The 23,289-nt window shown below is 37.6% G+C and overlaps 1 protein-coding gene across 7 annotated transcripts in view; it reads left to right on the top strand.

Annotated features, from left to right (window-relative positions):
• TLK2 (tousled like kinase 2) overlaps positions 1–20,866 on the top strand; it is a 160,533-nt gene extending 139,667 nt beyond the window's left edge. For all 7 annotated transcript variants that reach the window (XM_072645896.1, XM_072645901.1, XM_072645900.1 and 4 more), the window contains 5 exons: positions 670–839; positions 2,240–2,378; positions 11,594–11,705; positions 14,462–14,569; positions 18,046–20,866. In XM_072645896.1, the coding sequence (XP_072501997.1) occupies positions 670–839; positions 2,240–2,378; positions 11,594–11,705; positions 14,462–14,569; positions 18,046–18,219 (703 nt within the window). In that variant the 3' untranslated portion in view covers positions 18,220–20,866. The remainder of the gene's footprint in view (positions 1–669; positions 840–2,239; positions 2,379–11,593; positions 11,706–14,461; positions 14,570–18,045) is intronic.
• The last annotated feature ends 2,423 nt before the right edge of the window (positions 20,867–23,289 follow it).

The following is a 23,289-nucleotide window of genomic DNA, read 5'->3' as shown; positions in this document are numbered from 1 at the left end:
AGATTTAAAGTTTATATACTCTAACTCCCCTCGACCCCTCATTTTATAAACAAGGAAACTGGGACCTGACATGACTTATTCAGTGTCACATAGTCATGTTATTGTCTGAATTAGGTACCTGGTTCCTAATCTAATACCTTTTCTGCTTAATCAAATTCACCATCAGTGTTATTTATTAAAGATAAAAATCAGGTTCTTCTAAACAGTGAGAGATGCATGTACTGCCATATTTATGCTCTGAAATTTCCTGTATCTGTGAAATAACCTCTTCCAAATAATGTCTTGTTCATAGGCATTAAAGTTCTTGAGTTCAGGGAATGTTAACATTCCTAAACTCTGTTCAGAAGAGGTAGGCCTAGGCAAAATTTCTTGCAAAGAAGTCCTCAGAGCAATATCAGAGTCCACTATCTTTGATTGTGGTCATTCTTGATCGGAGGATTCTATAAGTTGGTCTTCTTATAAATGAATAGGTGGCCTGTGGTTTGTGATGAGCAAATAAATGGCAAGGAAAGGGAGGAAGTGGAAAAAGGAGTGAGAAGCCATTTTTTTGAATTGTAGAGAAGTCTTAATAGATGATTTTACCTTGCTACTAATCATTTAATATTTGTTGTGTTGAATTAAAATGTTGAATATTTATAAATGTTTTCCTTTTATTTCTTTACCTTTTAGGTTTTGTACAGTATTAGAGTACTGTGAGGGAAATGATCTGGACTTCTACCTTAAACAGCACAAGTTAATGTCAGAAAAAGAGGCCCGATCCATTATTATGCAGATTGTGAATGCTTTAAAGTACCTAAATGAAATCAAACCTCCCATCATTCACTATGATCTCAAACCAGGTAGGTTTCACTACTAGATAGAAGAACTGTTGGATTTTCTTATTGTTCTTGGGATTATAATAAATTACCTGTGTTTTATATTTTGTCAAGAGCCAAAGAATCCTTTAAATTCCTGACTGGAGATGTAGCATTGGGAAAGAAGTCTATGTGTGCACTGCTAAGTATGAGTGATGCAAGTGTTCTTAGGTAATCTGAAACTAAGTACTTACATGTAGGGCCAGGGGAAGTTGAATATGGAAGTATACTTCAGGAACTTAGGCTGACTCCAATTTTTCTTCTTCCTGTTATTCTCTAGAAGGATTTTCTACCCATTTTAGATCTTCTTGGGGAATGTCCAAATGGTAGTGCTTTTTCTGAGCATTCCTAGTTTGATTCAGCTTAAAACACACTGACTTCAATAGTCATTACAAAAGGGCAGAGATGATTTGTTATACGATTTCTTTCATTTATCTTAGTCTGACTACACAGCATGACTATAGTGAAAATATACTCAATAGGAAAGTATATGTAAAATCTATACAGAATTGTATGCAGTCGTGGGGAGGGAGGGGGGGAGTGGGGGGTAGGTGAGGGGGATAAAATCACAATTGTATGGCAGTGATTGTTAAACATTACAAAATAAAAAGTTCATTGAAAAAAAAAAAAAGGGCAGAGACATTACATTAATCACCATAGAGAAATAGAATGCATGCATCTTAAATATATTTCCCTCTATCCTATGGTATACCTTTTTTTCCCTGTTCCTATTTCCTTTAGAAATCTTCATTTGGCTCCCTATATATCCCAATAGCTATTTTGTTTGGCTTTCATAGCACAGTTCCCATTCACCTCCTTTCCTGAGCCAAAACGACAACTTTTTCTTAATTTCTGGTCTTTTTCCTAATATCTTCATCCTTGATCACATACATCAGTGTCAGAACATGATATAGAGGACACAAGGTAGGATTGTAATTAAGTGACTTTTTCCTTTAGTTGTCCTAGGATTTTTTTTTCTAGCATCATATTCATCGTATTTCTCAAACTTCTCATAGGAGCTCTAGATGTCACTGTTGCACTAGCTTTGATTCCATTTTGTGTGTTTCCTTAATCTTCTTCCAAGCAATTGTTTGGTTTAAAGAGATTTGTTGAAAGTTCCTATTTTGATCACCTTCTGACCAAATTTATAATTTTACTTTGCTTTGGCAGGGAAATGATAAATCTATAGATAGATAGTTTGTTTATTCATTTACCTGGAAATTAAAAATCTGCCACCAGGCATTTAACTCTCTTAATAGCTTTGTTCAAGGGAGTCTCATTTTCACTTTTGTACGAATTTTGGTATAATTATCCCCTTGTCACTAGTGTGAACTTTTCTTTTAATCTGTGTCACTTCTTACTCATAATGTTTTTGTTCTATTTAGGTAATATTCTTCTAGTAAATGGTACAGCATGTGGAGAAATAAAAATCACAGATTTTGGTCTTTCTAAGATTATGGATGATGATAGTTACAATTCAGTTGATGGTATGGAGCTAACGTCACAGGGTGCTGGTACTTACTGGTAAGTATCATGCTTGTGCTGAAGTGGGCTTTAAAATACATGGGAGCATTAATTTGTTTAAAGCATTTGTAAATAGTAATTGGCAAAAGAAAAGCCCACGTCAAGCAAATGTCTTGTGTTCATATGTGTGTGTGTGTTTGTGTGTGTGTGTGTATGAAATATAATTTGATCTTTTTCTGCGTCTAGAAATTTGCCTTATTTTCTTCCCTACTTTAGTAGGTATTTTGATAAAATATGTTTTCTATAGTATCATGTCAGATAATTTACTTATGTCATATTTTTTGGGCTGGCATTAATTAAGTAGAAGAATTCTGTTGTTTATATGATGTAATTTGAGAGACACTAAGAGCACCATATAGACAAAAATATCTCCTTTACTCAGTTGTCACAGTGCTTGAAATTCTACCATTAGGGAGTTGTTCCTTTGGAGTAAATATTGCAGAGAAAGAGACAGAGCATCCGTTCCATTGTCGGGGCATTTATTTTAAAATTCAGTATAGTTCCCGACTCTGAACCTAAGAAACAGGAAGATAAGAAGTGAATTTCGGGCCCCATGTACCCTTGAGAAGGAGAGACAGTATAGTTGGATATAAAGTTAGAGATTGTATGCCTCTGCCTTTTCATGGGGTGCAAGGCACATTGATTGTTCTTTGGGCATAGGCTTTTGTCAGTCTCTTTTTTTCTTTTTTTACTTTAAAAAAATTTATTTCTCTTTTTAAAACTATCATCGTCTTTTCACAGTTACTTCTCTTACCTAACACCAATAGTCTTCCCTTGTAACAAATACAGTTAAGCAAAATAGACACATATTGTCATGTATGAAAAAATATAGCTCCTTCTGTACTTGTCCACCACCTTTCTGCCAAGATACAAGAGACATGAAGCAGTTAGGTGGCATAGTGGGTAGGGCACTGGCTTGCAGTCGGGAAGACCTGAGTTGAAATCTGGCCTCAGACACTTTATTAGCTGTGTGACTCTAGGCAAGTTACTCCATCCTATTTGCCTCAGTTTCCTCATCTGTAAAATGAGCTGGAGAAGAAAATGGCAAACCACTCTGATATCTTTGCCAAGAAAAACCCAAATGGGCTCATGTAGAGTCATATATGACTGAAACACCTGATCAAAAACAGCACGAGACATACTTAATCATCAGCCCATCATTGGTCAGAATCATGAAGACTTTTAGTATTTTCCCTGACAATATTTTGGTCATGATGTAAATTGTTTTCCTGGTTCTGTTTATTTCCCTTTGCATAAATTCTCCATATCAATTCATACAAATCTTGCCTTATTTTTCAGAATTACTTATATTCATCTTTTCTTATAACAGAGCCATTCTTATATGTGATTGTTACACATAAATCTAGGTTTTCAAAGAGGCTGTGAATATCTTGTCTTCCTCTTCCCTTCCCTTCCCCATCTCCCCCATTGCTGTGGTTTTCTAAAAATGTATTTATTTTGAACTTAATGAGCATAAACATATGGACATTTCATTCTACCAAAACAAACAAAACCCAAATCAGAAAAGAGGATTATATGTGAAATGTGAACAATTATGTAATTTTCTTAAAATGTATGTTATGTTAATATTATGGTGACAGACATCTCTCTGACCTTTTCTGAACTTCCTCTCTCTTCTGTGTATTTTTGTAATGTTCATTTGGCATGCTTTTCTTTTTTTCCTCTTTTATCACTGTCACTGCCAATCATCTCCTAAGCCCCCTAAATAGAAGCAGTTCCTTGGAACAAATAAATACAGTCAAGTAAAACAATTTAGTACATTAGACATCCCTGAAAATCTGTGCCTCACTGTGCACATAGTCAGTCACCTTTCTGTGAAGAGATGGGAAGCAAGTTTCATCAGTTTTCTGAAATCATTCAGTGAATAAGCATCAGGAGCCTTGTGTGTGCCAGGCACTGTGCTAGGCTTGAGGACACAAGGACAAAGGATGACAGTCTTTACTTGCCAGGTGCTTATGAACTAATGGAAGAAAGAACAAATACCTAAATATATATGGCACAAATACAAAGTGAATAATTACAAAGCAGTTATGTATAAAATAGTTTGTTAAGGAAGTTGCTACCATTATGGGGCATTAAGAATGGCTTCATGTATATTCTTACAGGGGTTTCCAAAGTGGGTGATACCGCCCCCTACGGGGCACTGGAATGCTCCAGGGAAGCACGAATAGCCTCCTGTGTGACTGGAGGTGGGCATTGAATAAAAATAAGGGGGCAGTAGAAGCATAAGGAAAGAAGAGAAGAAAATTTTGAAAAGCCGTTCATACGTTTCGTCTCTTATGTAACAGAATTAAAGTTATAGCAGCTAATTACATTATTTTCCAAATAAACACACAAAAAACCACACCATCAATGGTCGTTTGCCAAGCAGGTGTTGGCAGGTGAGCATGTCACACATGTCAGGAAGTTTAGCATGCATCTGCAGGAGTATATGCATGTAATAATGACTTGTTTACAATACAATACAGTATGCTTCCAGGATGCATTATTGCATCATCAAAATTTCAAATTTACAATAAATTATTAAATTTAAGATATGTATTTTATATTTTTTGAAATGATGCAGATTTCAAAAAAAGACATGAAAAGGGCTAAAGAAAGTAGATTTCCGGGGGGAGATGCTGAGCGTGTGTGTGTGTGTGTGTGTGTGTGTGTGTGTGTGTGTATGTATAATCTATTTGTTTAGTTATTTATTTTGGTAAAAGGAGACAGTAGGCTAAATAAGTTTGGGAATCTCTGATACAGAAGGATGGAACCTAAAATGAGTCTTCAAGGAGGAGAGGTACATTTTTGAGGCAAAGGTAAAGAGGAAGTGTTATGAATGAAGAACAAAGAGAGAATTCCAGTGTGGTTCCAGGTTACGTAGTACTTTAAAACTAGATAAAGGAGTCTCTATGTTATCGTAGAGGTAAATGGGTAGCCAGGAGAGTTGATCGAGTAGGAGAGTGACATAATAATTTGATTTTTTTTTCTCTAACAACGTTGAATTTTTAAAATAAAGCTATTATTAATTTTATGAATTCAGCTTTTTAAAAATCCTGGGTTTTTTTTTAGAATTTCTTTGTGTATGTTTGCGTTGGCTTTCTCTTTAAAAACCTTTTTAATTGCAGGCCCAATTTATTCATCTTTTTTTTTTTTTTTGCTTTTTGTAATTAGATTTTGGTTCTGCTTACATAGATTCATATAGATCTTGCCAGTTTTCTCTGAAACCATGTATTTCATTATTTCTTTTGGTTCTGTAATATTAATTTACATTCATATAGCATGATTTATTTAGTTATTTCCCAATAGATCAGCACCCCCTTAGTTTCTAGGTTTTTTGGTGCCGCAAAAGTAGCCGCTATAAATTTCTTTGTATATATGGGTGATTTTCCTATTTAATCTCTTTGGTCACCATTCTGAGTTCAAATCTGTTTTGCAAATTCCCTTTATTGATTAAAGTTTTTGTTGTGTTGTGGTCAGTAAAAGGTATGTTCAATATTTCTGCCTTTCTGAATTTGTTTATTAAGGTTTTTTTGCCCCAACATATGGTTAATTTTGTAAAAGTGTCATGCAGAGATAAATAATATGTGTAATCCTTGTGATTCTGATTCATTTAGCTAGAGCTCTGTCTTAGCTTAACTTTCCTTATCTAACAAAAAGGAATTCAGGTCGTAAGCTTTTTTAGAAAAATCTTTTCTTTGACCTGGAAGCTCTGAATTTGAGCTATATAATATTGTGTCTCTGGGTATATTCAGTTTAGGATTTCTAGTGGTTCTGTGTAGTTTTCTGAATGCCGAAAATATAGTGTCCATGCTTTTTACTTGGCCGTAGTTTTTAAAGAGTCCAATGATTGTTAAATTATCTTTCCTTGACCTCTTTTCTTACTTGTTTTTAGTGGCAGATAGATTAATTCACATGTTCTTCCATTTTTTCAGTAAACTTTTGGCTTTTAATATTTCTTGTCTCATGAAATCATTGATTTATATTTGCTCCTTTCCTTTTTTTTCAAGAAGTCTGCTGCTTAGGTCATATTTTCAGCATTCTGCTCTAAACTATTTATTCCATTTTTTTTTCCCCAAAAGAGCTTTAATTTCATTTTTTTATCTCTTGCTTCATTTCTTACATCCACTTTGGAGTCTTTGGGTAAGCCATTCTTTTTTTTTTCTGGAGAGTCTACTTATATTTCTTTTGCAATGTCTTATTGTTTTCTGCTTAGGATCTCCATTTCTTAGTGTCATCCAATTCTTATGTATTGGTATTTTGTTTCAAGGGCAGGTTTGGCCCTCTGTTAGACTCTGGTCCTATCCCTTCTGTTATATACTTGTCACTGCTGCCATTATACCATAGTTCCGTGTGGGGTTGCTGGTTTCTAGTCTTTCTTGCTTCCATTATCCACCACCCTGGCTTGTAACAGGGAGCTGGGATCAGTCTCTAGCTTCTACCTCACTCTGCTTTTTGCCTCCTTGTTAGAAGACCCAGTGGGGGTGCTAACCTTGGCCTTATCTCCGTTTCCTTTTTCTTGTTCATTCACTATTCAGGAGTTGACTTTCTTTCTGAACTATTACTCCAAACTAGGCTTTATTATTTTTTTTCATTAATTTGCTCAAGTGTGTATGGATAGAGAACCTACAGTAAAAATTTGTTATTAAATAAGATTGCAAAATGCCAGGTCAAAATTAGAAGCAGCATTTTAAATATGTTTATTCACTGTGGTGGTTTTTATGGGTGGTGTTTTTTGCCATTGTTAGTTGAGTTTGCTAAAAAATATCTTCTCAGTTAATTCTAGGCCTTGGATTGGAGTTTCTTTTGGAGTAATTTGAATTATGAGAAAAGACAATGAATGTTAATGCTTAGACCAGTAATTCTACAGATGTAATGCTATGTGAAGAGAGATAAATATTATTCAACCTTAATGATAATTTTTGTAAGGATTAAGAATTACAAGTATTAATAATTGCTTTGGATAGGTTATGACAGTGTCTTACTAGGTAGTCACTTAACTTTCCTATTTCTCAACTTCCTCTGTAAAGTGAGGGACTTGGACTTGAAGCCTGTAAATGAACATATGCTCCCATAAATATTATTTTAAGCTAGTAAGTTATGTGTCCACAACAAATAGTGGGAAGTCTTTTTGTTATCTGGAGTTAAATAGCTCACAATGTGCTACAATAGTCTAGAAAGTATTTTTGTTTTTAAGCAATAGCCTTGCAAGATTGTATTATTGATCATTTTTATTACCTTATTTTACATTTAAAGAAGTTGAAGCTCAGAATGGTTAAGTGACTTGTCCACTTCTGAAAACCAGTAGAACTGGGATGTAAACCCAGGACTTCTGACTCAAAGTCTAGTGTGCTTTCCACTGTAACAGCCAAGATATTTTTTTTAGAGTTTGTCAGTGTCTGTGGATTTGTATTTAAATAGATTCATTCTTCTTCTTCTCTTTTAGATACTTTGTAAGTTAAGTAAATTAGGTATTAGAAGATAAATTAAAGGTGAAATAGTACTTTAAAAAATATTTTATTTAGACTTTTCATTGATTCCATCTTGCTTTCCCTTCATCTTGAAATATATCCTTCCTCATTGTCCAACCAGCCAAGTGATATCTTGTAACAAAAAATAGCAGTGGGGACTGGAGAAGTAGTTCAGTAAAGCTAACACCAAATCTCACAAAAGCATTCCATACTGATAGACCCCTAGCGAAGAAGAAAAGGAGGTATATTTTCCTCTTTTTCAGGAATAGTCTTGGTCATTGGTACACATTTTTCTTCTTTTTTTAAGAGAACTATATTTCTGCTCTTTTCTGCTTTTTGTTTTCTGTTCTTTCTGCCTTTTTCCTCTTTTACTTCTTTCTATCTCTTAGATTCTACAGTGTTTGTTGTGAAATCATAAATATTGTAAGGTAATTAAAGGTCTTAGAGGGGAAAATTGATTTTAAGAAAGAAGATTCTCCTCCTGAATATCTGAAACTTACTTTTTTAATATAAGAAAAATCAAGCTAGACATTACAGATCTGGAAATGACTTTGTTTAGGATTTTACAGTAGTGCAATAGTTGGGAGTGTTGAGTGTCTCCAACTTAGTGTAGGAATTTTTGAAATTTGTTTAGATTTGTCCTTTATCTTCTAAATTCCAAATTCCAGCTGCAGTTTGGATCAAGCCTCTCAGAAATGAATGAACCTTTGTTTGTTTGGTCTTTGAATTGCCAATGAGCACTTACCTTCCACACCATATAATTTGGTGTGGTTAGCTGTCTAGTCTCTGTAGTGGCCAGTGTTAGGAATTGAAACCAAAGTTGAGTTGCATTGTACTACTTGTGGTGGCCTACATTTTATTGTTTGTCTCTAACTTACTTCACTGGCCTTCTGTTAAAGTGCCAGTTCACCTTAAAGTGGAAAAATGTAAGGCACTCTGTGACAGTGGGCTTTAGAAATCTTTGTGATTGTGGTTCCACTGTTTCAACCAAAGAAGCATGATTTGAAATGGCATCAGGTAAGAACACAAGGGATTACATTTAGGAGATACAGGTGAGAACTTAATATTTTCTCATTGCTTCACACTCTGTTGCCCTTGAGTTGGTAATCTTGGGTAGGTCACATCTCTTTTATGGGTCTTGGTTTCCTCATGAATAAAATAAGGACTTTGAATTAAACAGTTGAATCTGTTTCTAATTCAAACAGTTTGTGAATCTGTGAGTCATGATAGTAGACCTGAACAGAAGGTATGGATTGACCTCAGGGCTCAAACCTTTGAAATTCCAGAGGAAAAAGAGACAGTACAACCAAAGCTGAAGAATAGTGCTACAAATTAAGGCCATCCCAAAATTCCTTGAGGCTTTCTGCTCCCTGGATATTTGTTATTGATTAAAAATGTGGTAACCATTTCTTATCATGTGACTCCTAAAGTAAAATTTATCAAAGTTGGAGACAGTGAGTGAGAATACTAATGCAGCATGCATTTCCAGCAGCAATGGTGAGACGTGAGCCAGAAGGAGTTTAATAGGTGAGAGAAAAAGAGGTCTTGATTGCCTGGAATCTTCCAAATCTCTGGCTAGCTGACATACTATGTACCTTACAATTAGTAGACACGTAATACATGATGGTCATCTAAATGAATAAATAAGGTGACTGCTTGCAGTTTAGATGACTACATGAACAATGACAGAAGATCCTAGCTCTCACAAATGTCCTGGAAAAGATCTAAAAAGAGCACCAAGCTTAATAATCATCAAGAAATCCAAAAAGAAAGGTTCAGGAAGCACTTTTCCCACCCATTAGTGCAGAAAAAGACATCCAGAAACCTGTGGGAATTGGAAAAGATACTTCTAGAAAAGTCAGCATAGGCCCAGATAAAGAAAAGACAGAAAAGCCCACCCATGTTAACCAGAGACAGTCCCGGATAATTGAAATCTATGTTCTTCTCCACCTGGAACAGAAAAATTGGAGAGAATAGTCAAGGACACCCTAGTGAGGCTAGGGAAACCCTTAGTGCCCCTCCTACAGATACGGGGCTAGAGCATCTCAGGGATGACAAATGTTCACAGTACCAAACCCAGAGAGTCCAGAAGAAGTAGAAATCAGAATCCTGGATCCAGGACCGAACAAGGCTCCAACCACCCCAATCAAAAGTATGGAGAGGGCTGAACCTAACTTCGCTTCAAAGTCCCAAATCCATTATTTGAAGTTGGGTATAAGAGAAAACAAAAAACTCTGAAAATTTTGAAGAACTTTTTTGGGTCTATAGACACCCAGGAAACAGTTCCACAGTAGGTATACACAGAACCACAAAGGGGGTAAAAAAGGCTTGGCCATAAGGATTACAAGAGTACTTGGAAGAGAATGAAGTAGGAGATAAAGAGCAAAATTGTAAGTGAAATAGACAGCTGTCATGGAAGGAAAATAAATAGTTTAGAAGAAAAGGTAGAAAAACATCCTAGCAACATATTCTCTAAAAATTAGAATGAACAAAACAAAAATTAATGATGATGAAACAAGAAATCTAACAAGAAAATCCAAAGATTGAAATAAAAAAAAATATTTGCTAACAAAAGCACCTGGTTGTACTGTGGATAGAACACTGGTCCTGTAGACAGGAGTCCCTGAGTTCAAATCCAAATACTTAGTAGCTTTGCGACCCTGGGCAAGTCACATTGCCTTCTCTCCCCTATCTCCAGCACTTCCCCCAAAAGCAACTGATGGGAAAAGCAAGTCGGTCCAGGAAAGGGAACTGCCATCCTCCCAAGTGAGACACACAAAACACACACACACACACACACACAGACACACACACACACACACTCACTCACTCACTCACTCCCCAATCACTTGTTGTCTTGTTTTTTTCCACCTTTATATGTTTCTTCTGTATTACCCCTCTGCTCTCCTTTGATGTTGCATCTACTTTGATGAAGGCTCTCATCACCTCAATTGGATTTTTGTAATAGCTTGCTGGTTGGTCTACCAGCTTCAAGTGTCTTCTTCCAGTCCCATTCAGTCCCACCCACTCCGCTGTCAGATTGATCACGTGCAAATCCAACTGTGTTATCTCTCTATTCACTAAACCCCATGGCTCTTTAAGACCTCCAGAACCAAATATTAAAATTTTTATCTGTCTTTTAGTGCCTTTCTATCTTTTCAGCATTTTGATCCTTCTCTCTGCATACTCTGTAATCTGGGGATATTCATCTCCTTGCTGCTCTGTACCCAAATCACTCCATCTCCAAACTTTAGGCATTTTTACTGGCTATCTCCTATACCTTCAACATTGCCTTCTTATTTCTTCCTCTCTGGCTTCCTTCGAGTCTCAGCTAAAATCCCACCTTCTACAGGAAGCCATTTGCAGTCCCTCTTAATTCTAATGCCTTGTTTTTTTTAAGACTCAGGAATTGTTTCTTCACCCCAACATCAACTGCTAGTATTTTCCCTCTCAAATCACCTTCTACTTTGTACATATTTGTATTTATTAACTTTATATTTAGTCTGATTATCCGCCTTTAAAATGCAAGCTCATTGTGAGTAGGAATTTTCATTTTTTGTACTTGTGTCCCATGTCTGACACTTAGTAGGTGTTTGAATAAATATTTGTTGATTGATTGGTTGTTAATAGAGCATCCTAACTTCCCACCTTTTCTTAAAAAAATAAAAGGTGTCTTCTTGTTGAATGTCTTAGTTTGGCACAATTATTTTTTAAGCATTTCTCTTATTTTTTTCTTATCAGGTATTTGCCACCAGAGTGCTTTGTGGTTGGGAAGGAACCACCAAAGATCTCCAATAAAGTTGATGTCTGGTCAGTTGGGGTGATCTTCTACCAGTGTCTTTATGGAAGGAAGGTAAGGAACATGAATATTCATCTGCATTTGAGAGACATGTGCACAGTATGGACTTTAGTTGCTAGTACCATTCAGCCCTTATCTCTTGCCTGAATTCTCTGTAGCAGGATGATTTGAAGACCATCAGTTTTCACGAGGTAGAATCCATAGAAGAGAAAACTAGACTGTTTTAAAATTGCTTTCTGAATAATCAAGGAAAGGGCAGTGATCCTCTAGCTTAAGGTACCTGGTAAATATAATTGACCAGCCATTTTTGTATTTGTTTATTCACTTAATATTCCTGTTGTATATATTTATGTACTTATCTTCCCCATTCGACTTGTAAACTTCTTTAGAGAAGACATTGTTTAACTCTTTTTATTCATATCCTCAGAGTCTTCAGTGGTTGTCAGGTACATATTAAGTATGTACTTAATAAATAAAGGGTTTAATAAATACTTGTTGATTGATTAGTTGACTTTTAAGTCAGATGACAAGGTGACCCCAGTCTATTTCCCTAGCCTTATTTCACATGATTCTTAACCATCCTCCATCCTCAGGTGTTTTAGCATTCAGTCCCAGCTGAACTACTAGTTATTTCTCTGAAGTAGGCATTCCAGTCTCTATTGCTGAGCACATATTTGACACTTAATAAATGCTTGACTGACCAACTGCCTCTGAGCACTCACACAAGCTGTCCTCTATACCTAGAATTCCTTTCTTCCTCATCTCCTCCTTAGTCTTCCTTCAAGGCTTGTTTCTGGTTCATTTCAACCATGGATCCTTCCTTGATTATCCCCCATTGTTCATGTGCTTTCTCTCTTCAAATTATTTTATATTTATTTATATGTTGTATGCCTCCAGAAAAATGTAAATTTCTGGAGGGCAGGAACTATTTTGTTTGTATTCCTGTTGCTTTGTCCTGTGTCTTATTATCTCATTGGATAGGAGGCCCTTGATAAATGTAGTTTTCAGTTGAATTGAATTCTACATTTACAAATTGAGTTTGTATCCTAGGGTTTAGATTCCTCTCTGATTAGTCTGTACAATTTCCTAAATAGTTTCACATATTGTGTGCTGTTTTTAAGTTTAATTGATTCCTTCTTTAAAAAAGAGAGGTGATATGTAATTCTCCAAAATCAATAATTGCAGATTGATAGAATCTATATAAATCAGTCACAATGTACCTCAAAATTGAGGAAGAGAATATGCACACATTATACTTTTCTTCCCTTGTTTCCTCAAACCATGTCATCAAAAATTGGTTGTTTCCAAGTTGAGAGAGTAGACTGTGGACTTTTTAATTGCATGTGCTTCAGGTCACTAAATACTGGCAGCTCCTTCTACCTTCTGGTCCTAAGAAACTTCACTGAAGGAACTAGAACTCTTATATGTATTTCTGTAAATTTTATTTTATTTTAAAATTTTTTATTATTATCAACTTGTCAAACATTAATAAACACCGTCATTTCCATTTGCAAAGAAGAATAGAAAGGGCTGCTCATGAAAGATTGTTTTTTTCAAGTATATAATAAATTTAATATTATAGTTAGAGTGGGAGCTTTTTATATCCCCAGAGTTTACCCATGCCAAACCAGTAAAGACTATTTTCATGATTGAAAGCCATAATAAATAAATATATTACAAGTTTCCATAGCAGAGAACCTGACTCAGAACACACTTTCATCTTCATCATACCTCTGTGCCTTTGATCAAGGCAAAGAGCTCTAATTAAACCAGTAATTAACCTTGGGAATAGAAATACAAACAGAAATACAATCACTGTATTTGCTGACTGTTCTTCCCTGTTATAGATAACATTGATTTTTTAAGAAGACTTTTATGATGTAACACACACACGCACACACACACACATAGAGTCATAGAATGTCCCAATGAAAATGAGACACAAAAAGTTGAAGTGATTTGCTCAAGGTTCTAGATCTACTTAGCAGGACTTAGCAGGAAGCCAAGCTTTGTAGCTCCCACCCTGTTTGTTTGGTTCATTAGACCATGGCATCTTTTAGACTAGGAGCTGGAGAGCAGCAGCCTGTTTATGTAGTTCTTTTTTTATGACATATCCCATTAATCTCTTTATGCCTTTTTTTAATGATAATGATGAAATCCAGCACTTAATTAAGATTCTGTCATCCTCTTTAACTTCCAAACTTTCCTTTTATTTCTTTGTCCTTCTGTAAAATGGGAAGAATACCCAGGAACAGTGAGTCTTACTGTTTCCCTTCTCAAGAAACATAGCAGTGCTGCTGTTGGTGCAGGGCTTATAAGGAAAGAACCATTTGTTAATGTTTTGCTTTCACAGGAGGAATGCTATGAAGCTAAATTCAGGCTTACATTTATATTTTAGAATATTGTATAACAACTCAACAACCTGGTAGTACTGAAGATGTTGAGCAACACCTGGGGCCATTCATTTTTGAATGTTATTTCTTTAATTCCTCTTGCCTTCCTGCTCACTACTTCTGTTTTCTTTTTATCTTTCTATCTTTTTTCTGAACTCTTTGGGGTTTTGTTCAGGTCCATGTTTATTGCCCAGAACTAGAGAGTTTGCTAATACCCATTTTAAATCTTTGGATTTGTACTCCAGACTTTTGCCAGCCTCTGAGAAGCTCTTTTTTTCTTTTTCTTTTGAGCAGCTCTTTTTTAAAGAGGTTACTTTCCTCCTCTCTTCACTTGAACTTTTTCATTAAATGAATGGTCATGTTTTAAACTGATGATCTTAACAGTCATTCTTTTTTCTTTTTAAATAAATATAACAGCCTTTTGGCCATAACCAATCACAGCAAGACATTCTGCAAGAGAATACTATTCTTAAAGCTACTGAGGTGCAGTTCCCTCCAAAGCCAGTTGTGACACCTGAAGCAAAGGTAAGTTTGACATATCCTAAGAGTAGAATGTTCACTTTGCCCTCTGAGGCGCTCCTTCTGTGGCAGCAGATATATAAGTTGATTATTTTTCCATAAGTTATTTAAATATTAGGTCAGTAATGAATTATTATTGATGGCAACAGACACATGAATGTTACTACTATTCCTTCCCCACTCACTTTATTCCCATATGAGTAATGTTAAATCGGTCTGTGACTGGCTGACCAATCTGAAGGCCCCTCAGGGATGGAAAAGAAAGAAAAGTTTTGTTTTGTTTTGTTCATTCATTCAGCAGATGATTTCCTGCTGTTCTACTCAGGTGCTACCTTGAAAGGATCACAGTCAAATAGGAGAAACCAGAAAATGAAATCTGAAAAAGCCTGGACTTCAGTACTGGCTTTGGGGAAATCATTTCATCTCTTAGAACTTCCATTTTTCATCATCTGTAAAATAAGAAATACAATCACTGTATTTGTTGACTGTTCTTCCCTGCTGTACATTTTCAGATGTATACATAAAGCCTAGATGGCCTTTAAGGCAGATCTCAATCAAATAGTCCCAAGGTATGAGAAAAGTTAAATAACCATATTGGACACCTTAAATGACTAATGAGGAGTACAGAGTGCTTTAGGAGTTCAGAAGCATCATTGTGGGCTGGGGTAATGAGCAAAGACTCTGTAGAAGAAGCTGGAAGAACTAGACAGGACTTGGCTTAGTGATCTTGCCAATTTGTTTTGGTTGTTTTGCTATGACTATTTAAAACAGTAGTGTCAAACTCAGATATAAACAAGGGCCACTAAACTATACATAAGAATCCCTGTAGGCACATAGTGACCTACAAAAGCACATAGTAACATTATCTGTTTTGTTGTGTTTTTATTTATTTTGTTAAATAGTTTCTAGTTAAATTTTAATCTGGTTCGGGCCTCACTTGAGAATGTTGTGGGCCACGTGTGACCCACAAGCCATGTGCTTGACAGCTCTGGTTTAGAGTGAAGACTGTCTACTCCCCTTAGTCTTAATAGCAGTTGATTCAGTAGGCATATTTTCAAGTACATCTGAGAACTTGTGATATCCTACAAGTGCTATGGGACAAAAGGACTTACAAAATGACCTGGCAGGTATGGATGATACTATTGATCCCTTGATTATCCTCATGTGAATCATCTGCAGTGTATTTTTAATCTTTGCATATGAACTTATACTACCATACAGCTTCCCCTCATGCCTCCCAAACTGTTATGTATATCTTGAATGCATCAGCTAATTCTAGTCTAAGTCAAATGTAATTAATAAGGGATATCTGCAGGGAAGACACATGTTGTGCATTACACTTTGCTCCAAAGCCAAATGTAAAAGACAGATTCCATATTCCAGAGTTGACTGTATGCATTCCCTGTTCGCAAGATTCACTCAAGATTGACCACAGACAGACACTTTAACTCTCTTTATCTGACCAGACTTCCCAAGGTACTTCTTTTTGCCCATCTCTATTCCTTTTTGCCTGGTGTCTGTGTTGATAGAAATTGCCACACATAGTAAATAAAAGGTCTTCAGGTCTTCCTACAACCCATTCTTCTTGCCCACTCCTGCCAAGAATGAAAGATTATAGACAGTTTTTTAAAAAAATATGGCCAATATCCAACCAAGATTAAAGGACACGAGTAATCTCCTTAATTCAAGATAGCTCCCCAGGAAACTTGCATGCTAAATTCAGGGATAATTCTCTGTATTTAGTTTCCTAATGCATTCATCAAGTGGAAATAAAATTTTTAAAACTGAAATGGACATTTATAATTTTATTTTTTGAAAATGTTTATGAGCAATTAGAAAAATGAAGTTTGTTTTCATGTTCACTAATGTGGAGAGTAAATCTTTTATTAATAATTAAAAATCAATCACACTAAAAAGCTTTGGTTTAATAAAGTATTTCAATAATGCAAAGAAGAAAAATAAGGAAACATGAAAACTTACTTAGATTTTTTTCAAGTCTCAAAGTTGAGAACTGCTATAGTCTTTGAAACCTAATGTCAAGGAGATTTTTAATTCCAACATTGAATCCAGGTATTCTTCATCCCTCCCGTCCCATTTATTTATTCTGTAAATTCCCTTTACTTGGGGTACAATGTATCTACCTACCACTAAGATCTTTCATGCAATTAACAATAATAACTTTGTAAATTAATGACATCGCAATAGAAACAATTATATGCAAGAACTATAGTGTCATCATGCCTAAATTTTAGATGAGCAGATCCCATTTGCTCCACAGGTATAGTACAAAAGTCAGTATTGCCACTTCCTCCCTTCTCCTCTCCTGCCCCCTCCCCCCCTTCCCCCACTTAGGTAGGGGATGTGAACAGTGGTCCCCATCTGAATCTTTCTTATCTGTACCCTTTCTCCATCTGTGACACAGCAACCAAGATTGCTCATCAGGTTCCTTCCTAGACATGGTGAATTTCCCTCATTCCACATAAAAAACCTGTATCCAGACCCTCATTTTTTGTCTTCCCCAAAGATCTTTTATAACCTGTCTTTTTTTTAAATATTTTTTTCCAATTAAATGTAAAGACAATTTTCAGCATGAATTTTTTGAAAAATTTTGAGTTTCAAATTTTTCTCCCTCCCCTCCCCACTCCACAAGATGGCAGACAGTCTGATATAGGTTATGTATTACAATAAAATTCTTATTTTCCCATCTCTGTTCATGCTAATCTAAGTGCTTTTTCTAGTGCCCTTTCCTTTGTTATTTTGTCCCCTGGAAGCCCCACTTCTCATGCTTTTATTTAGGAGCTCTTTTAGTCAATCAAGCATTTATTAAGTGCTTACTTTACTGTGTGCCAGGTACTGTGCTAAGCTCTCAGCATAAAACAAGAAAGTAAATATGGTCCCTGCTCTCAAGAAGCTTGTATTCTAATGGAAAAAACAATATACCCATAAATCAGTACATGTCCTTTATGGTTTTGAGTTATTTCTCTGAAGTATCCTTTACCACTTCATCTTCTCCTGGAGGTTTGCCTGGTATTGGGTCTCTTGGAGGAAACTCCAAGGATGGCTCAAATTCTGCATTACTACATTTGTTATCAATTCCGTAGTGGGACTATCTATCCCCATCTGCAGTAGACACCCCAATATAAAGGGCCCAAAGTGGAGTAAGGCCATTTGTGACTATTTTAATGCAAGTTGATCAGGGTAGGGGTAGGGTGTAGGGAAGGGAGGAGGTGTATTGTTAACATTAGCTACATTTCTCCCTCTAGCCTCCTTTGTTCTGTGGAGGGAGAAAGAAGCAGGTAATGGCCTGTACCTTTTTCTGTATCTCAGCTTTAACATCTAGTGATTTTATTTGAAAAAAGATTTCTAGCCCCATTCTTTGAAGAATTTCCCCTTCTGACTACAAGTTGCTGCTCAACCTCAGACTAGTGATCTTGGGATCTCCTGTAGGAACAGGCTTCCTCAAAGCTGTTTTTCCTTTCTAGGCATTTATCCGGCGCTGCCTGGCTTACCGAAAAGAGGATCGCATTGATGTCCAGCAGCTGGCATGTGACCCCTATTTACTTCCTCACATCCGAAAATCAGTTTCCACAAGCAGCCCTGCTGGAGCTGCAATTGCATCAACTTCTGGGGCGTCCAATAACAGCTCTTCAAACTGAGACAGACTCCTAGGCCAAAGACTGTGCAACACAAGCAGACAAGTGGCATTCAGCAGTGGATTCGGAGAATAGCGAATCTGAATGGATTTCATGAAACCTGTACCAGGTGCTTTTGTTTTTCTTGCTTTTTTCCCATCCATAGAGCATGACAGCATCAGTTCTCATTGAGAAGAAACCTTGGGCAGTGCCAGCCAGGCCCTGCAGGAAAAAGCCCTGAGGTTCCCACGTCACTGGCCGCCGTGTGTGGCTGCTCTGAGTGAGGGGAAAAAACAAAAACTGACTGGATCCATGTACTGTGAACATGCAAACATGCAGACTCGGGGGGTCCCTGATGCAGCGCTTCTGATGAAGAATGTGGACTTTGAAAATACAGACTGGGCTAGTCCAGTGTCTATATTTAAACTTGTTCTTTTCTTTTAATAAAGTTTAGGTAACATCTCCTGAAAAGCTCACAGCACAAAGGCTCAGCTGGGGATGGTGTTTGACTTCAAAGGAAAAAAAAAGTTGCTATTGCCCATTGATGGCACTAGAGTTAGTGTTCTCTCCCTCCCCCCAAATAATTTCAGTTTTTAAAGACCTACAGCTTCCCTAGTCCCCTTTTTTATTTTTGGAAAAAAAAACAAACAACATTTGGTCACAAAGTGAAACCCGTATTAGCAGGTACGTGGAAATGTCCATTCCAATCAGATGCAGCTTTCTCCTCTTCCATCTGGCCTCCTGTTAACAATTGTTTTCCTCATCTCAGTAGGGAAACACTTGAATGGGAGAATAGAGTTGTGTGGCTTTTTGCCATTAGACAAGGAGTAAGGCTAGAAGACTGCAACTAGGAGTCTCTCTAGGTTTTTAGCTGTTTCTTCACAATTTAAACACTTGACGGTTGTCCCTTTTAATTTATTTGAAGTGCTATTTTTTTAAAATAAAGGTTTGTCTGCCCACGCGATCCTCTTGGATTCTCTGAATATAGTATCTGTTGAATCTGTTAAAAGAAAAAAAAAAGACAGAAAATAGTCTGGGAAGCCAAATGCAGCGACAGGGATCAGTAGCTTCCTTCACATGATCTTTGTGCTCACTAACAATTTTATGTTTCTGGTTAATTACATGAAAATTTAAACAGTATATAAGTTTTCCTCTACTAGACCATTTGGCAGAAAACTCCCCTATTCTTTTTCCATTATTGTCCCCTCCAAACTGGTGTGCATGCGTTCCAACACACTGCGGTTGTAGTTGACTTGTTTAGACTCATCAGATGGATTTTTGAGAGATCTCAAGGGGAATTAGAGATGTCAAATCTTAACATTCTTTTTGATCTGGCTTTTTAGTCGTGTTGTCACTGAGGTGTGTGTTCAACTGGAAAGGAAACTGAAATGGGAGCTGCGTGGCCCCTCTCTGCCCTCCAGACACCAGAGTGCTGAACCCAAAGAGGGGGAAGGAGGCCAGAGCCCAAACATGTGGCAGCCAGCTTGGAATGTTACTACCATGTGCCAGGAGGGCTCAGCCAGAAATATTTAAAGATGCAGCATTCAGGAGGGGGAGGGTCCCCAAGGCCAGAAGGGTGAGAAGAGAGTTGTAAGCACACTCAGATAACTCATCACCCCCATGTTTCTTTTATGTAGGGGTTGGGCAGGGGGAGAAATGGGAAGAGGCCACTTCTAACAGGTTCTCTAAGCTACAGGGCCCACTTTGTTTCCCTCACTGTGGAGGATCACCATGGGGTGATCACAGCCAGTCCTTGAGGTAGAACTGTTTTGTGAAGCCAGTGGGACTTTTAATGGGAGTCATTCTTAGAGGCTTCATTAGTGCCTGTCCCTACAGCTTTCCTTTTTTTTTCTAGCCTTGGTTTTTCAGCAGGTACCTGATAAACACTAAAAACCGTCAAGGAAGGAGGCCCTCCAGGGGTCTGAAAGACTGAGAGCACCCTGCTAAAAACCATTGGTAGCTACTTATGCACTGACATGGAAGAAACATCAATCTTTAAAAAAATTATTCCAATTATTGAATCCCACTTGATTGGATCCTGAATTCTACTTTAAAACATTTTAAATTTTGTTTTCATTTGGGGGAAAAATGCTGCATCTTTAAGTCTTCCTTCTAACTTCCTGCCCGCTTCAACCTCAGAGAAAATTAACTCCTTTCAGGACCAGTTAGTCTGCATATTCAGGCTCCTGGAATTGTTAGGTTTTCTTTGAAGTGAAACTACAGTAACTCCACTGTGACTATTGAGCTTTATCTTCTACCTTTTCTACCTCCACTCTGAAGGGAGGAGCAGAAAGATAGATTCCCCACCCTCAGCCTTATTGTATATCTGGGACAAAAATGGTGCTGGCTCAGGTCAGCTTGTATTGAGATGAGACCTTTGCCCTTGGATGAGCTTAACCCCACTCCAGAGACAAGCAGCCACCTCAGTCCTTTTCTGGTGTGGATCAGGTCATTAGTGAAGAACCCAGTGGGACTCTAGTTTTGACGTGCTTTGTTAATATGGGTTTCACTTTCTCCAAGGATGGCCCCTTATTGCCACAATGTTCATTTACTTTACCAAAAAAAAATTTTTTTTAAACAAATGTATTAATTTGTAACTTAAACCTGGCCAGACTGTTTTGGCTTTACCCAACAGATGAAAGACATGAATATTAAAATAAGTTTTAAGAAATGCATTTCCCAGACTCTTGATTTTACTCCAGTTGGGCAGCTGCAAAAAGAGTCACTTCTAGGCTGGGGATATTGAACTTGAGAACAATCCATTGATCACAGGTGGGAACTGCGAGCTGTGTAGCATGAATATGGAGGGCTGCTGAGGGGTCTAGAGTAGAAAAAAATCTCTGCCATAAATGAAACATGCTTCACTATGGTAGCAAGGTCTAGCATACTTTCTGTCCCTGACCTGGTCTATTATGGGATAAGAACACTTGCCTCCTATACTTATTCCCTCTCAGTTTAGCCCAGGAGCTATTGCAAATTCTGGGCCACACTCTTTGACCAAGGTTAATTAAAGCCCTGCTACACCGTAGTAGACTTCATGTTTTTCTGTAACTGAAAACATTAATTGCCCAGAGCTCAGCCTTCTCATGATGAGTGTTTCCAAGTTTAGCTAGGCAGGTACTAAGTTGACAGATAGTCATTTGCTTGGTAGGCTCTGCCAGAGCTTGTGCCCTTCTGGTATAATCTTGGAGAATCCAGGGGTCACCTTCATGACTCAAGACATCAAAGTATAGCACTTCTAAGTGGAGGAATTTCATAGATGTCTCTGTAGGTACTATATCACAGACAGGGGACATAGCCCTTTGGTCCAGATCCCTTCTTTCACATAGGAAAATATGAAAACCATGTTGGGCTAATGGTGGGTTATCTTCCTGAAGATAATCCAGGGGCAGATAACATCTGCTCATTCATTCTCATGTTTGATTGCCCTAATGGGGCTGGTATCTTCATGCTGCTATAGCTTATACACCACACTGTTTTCAGATGAAATATCTTTCCTGATCCATGACTAATAACACAGGCATCTAGGTCCAGTGAGCTCTCTTTGGTTTGGAATAAATGCCAAAGGTCAGCTGAGTAGGATCATTGGAAGAGGAGCATTAACATTTTTCCCGAAAGTGATTAGATAGTCAAGGGTTGATTGAGAACTCCAGCATCATTATGAAGGCCGATTGGGAATGATCTCTTCTCCTGGAGCCTTAAAAAGCATTTAAAGAAGTGGTGGAATCGAGAAAGGTGACCAGGAAGTAATCCAGCCCCGGGGTGAATAGTCATATGTTGGTAAGTCAAGGGTAGAGGGCAGGGAATGAGGGAGGTTCGGGTGGTGGGTGCTGTTGTCCTTTTCAACATTTATTCCATGACAAACCACCTGAGATCAGTGAGGTTCACTTCTACTCTCAATCAATTATTCTTTAGCAGGCTCAGGATGTGCAGAACACAGAAACCTCCACCAAAACCTCACAGCCTAAAAACAGCTACAAACAGAAGAGGCAGAATGTATAGCTATGTTGGCCACATAACCTATTTTCAACATGGGAAGCTTCTCTAGTCACTACACCATTGCTGCACCAACTAAGGATGTAGAGGCACTGGAGGGCTTCTTGCTGTGGCTTGAAATTCATGAGTTTTGCCATTGGCACACACAACTGCTCCACCTTGTCCCCAAAAAGGGAGACTTCCTGGGTCTGTCAGGGTGGAGCAACCTGTAGACTGCTTGCTTGTGGCTTGGATTGTAAGAAGTGTATTCTTAGATCTGGCCAAGCAGGCATCTTTATCTCAGCAAATAGTAGCTTTGTGACAGCTAGAAGCCCAAGGAGTTTACAGCATCCTCACATTTACTCTGTGAAAATGATCTAGCTGCCCTTTGTTCCCTCCAACAAATCATGAGATCTAATAGGGGTGGGGGCCATTAAGGGAACTGCTATCTTCTGAATTACACCGCCTTATTAATCCAATGTGATGGAAAATGTAGGGGAAACCTGGGTTTTAGTCTTGACTTTGCAAGTCTCTTCTCTGGATGTGGGTTTCCTGAGGTGGACCTTAGCTATGACAATAGCAATTCAGGAAGGAAAAAAGGGCATTTTGATCCTGTAGTAGCACAGACCTAGCCCCTTAGAAGCTCTATCAAGACGAGTGTGTCTGAACACCCCACCATTTTCCAGCCCTTCTTGCCTTGGGTCCCCATATCCCTCTTCTTTTTTCTCCCTGCCCCCTACCTCCAAGCTTTTGTAGAAGTCAGAAGAACAGAAAAGACTATAGCTTGTCCCAAAAGGCAGCTACCTAATTTTCTAAAATCACTGAACTGCTCCATATTGAACCAGCTCAGTTATCATTGCGCTTACAAAAGGATGGTCCCAGGAAACAACCTATCTCTAGCAAAGCATTAACGGGTCAGACCAGAGGAAACCTTGAAAGCCCCAAAGGGCTCACATGTAGCTACTCATCTTCAGACATCATACAAACCCTGTGAAGAAGATACCGGCAGTCCAAACATCCTTCCGTCTCAGGAGTATGATCCTGCCACAGAGAATCACTTTTTAGAAATGCCACTTGACTTTAACAAGGACTCAGGCTATTTTTCTCCTTTAGAAGTGG

Source organism: Notamacropus eugenii, chromosome 2 (assembly GCF_028372415.1).
Source record: "Notamacropus eugenii isolate mMacEug1 chromosome 2, mMacEug1.pri_v2, whole genome shotgun sequence".
Lineage (NCBI taxonomy): Eukaryota > Metazoa > Chordata > Mammalia > Diprotodontia > Macropodidae > Notamacropus > Notamacropus eugenii.
The sequence above is the reverse complement of the archived record's forward strand: the minus strand, read 5'-3'. Positions and strand labels throughout refer to the sequence as shown.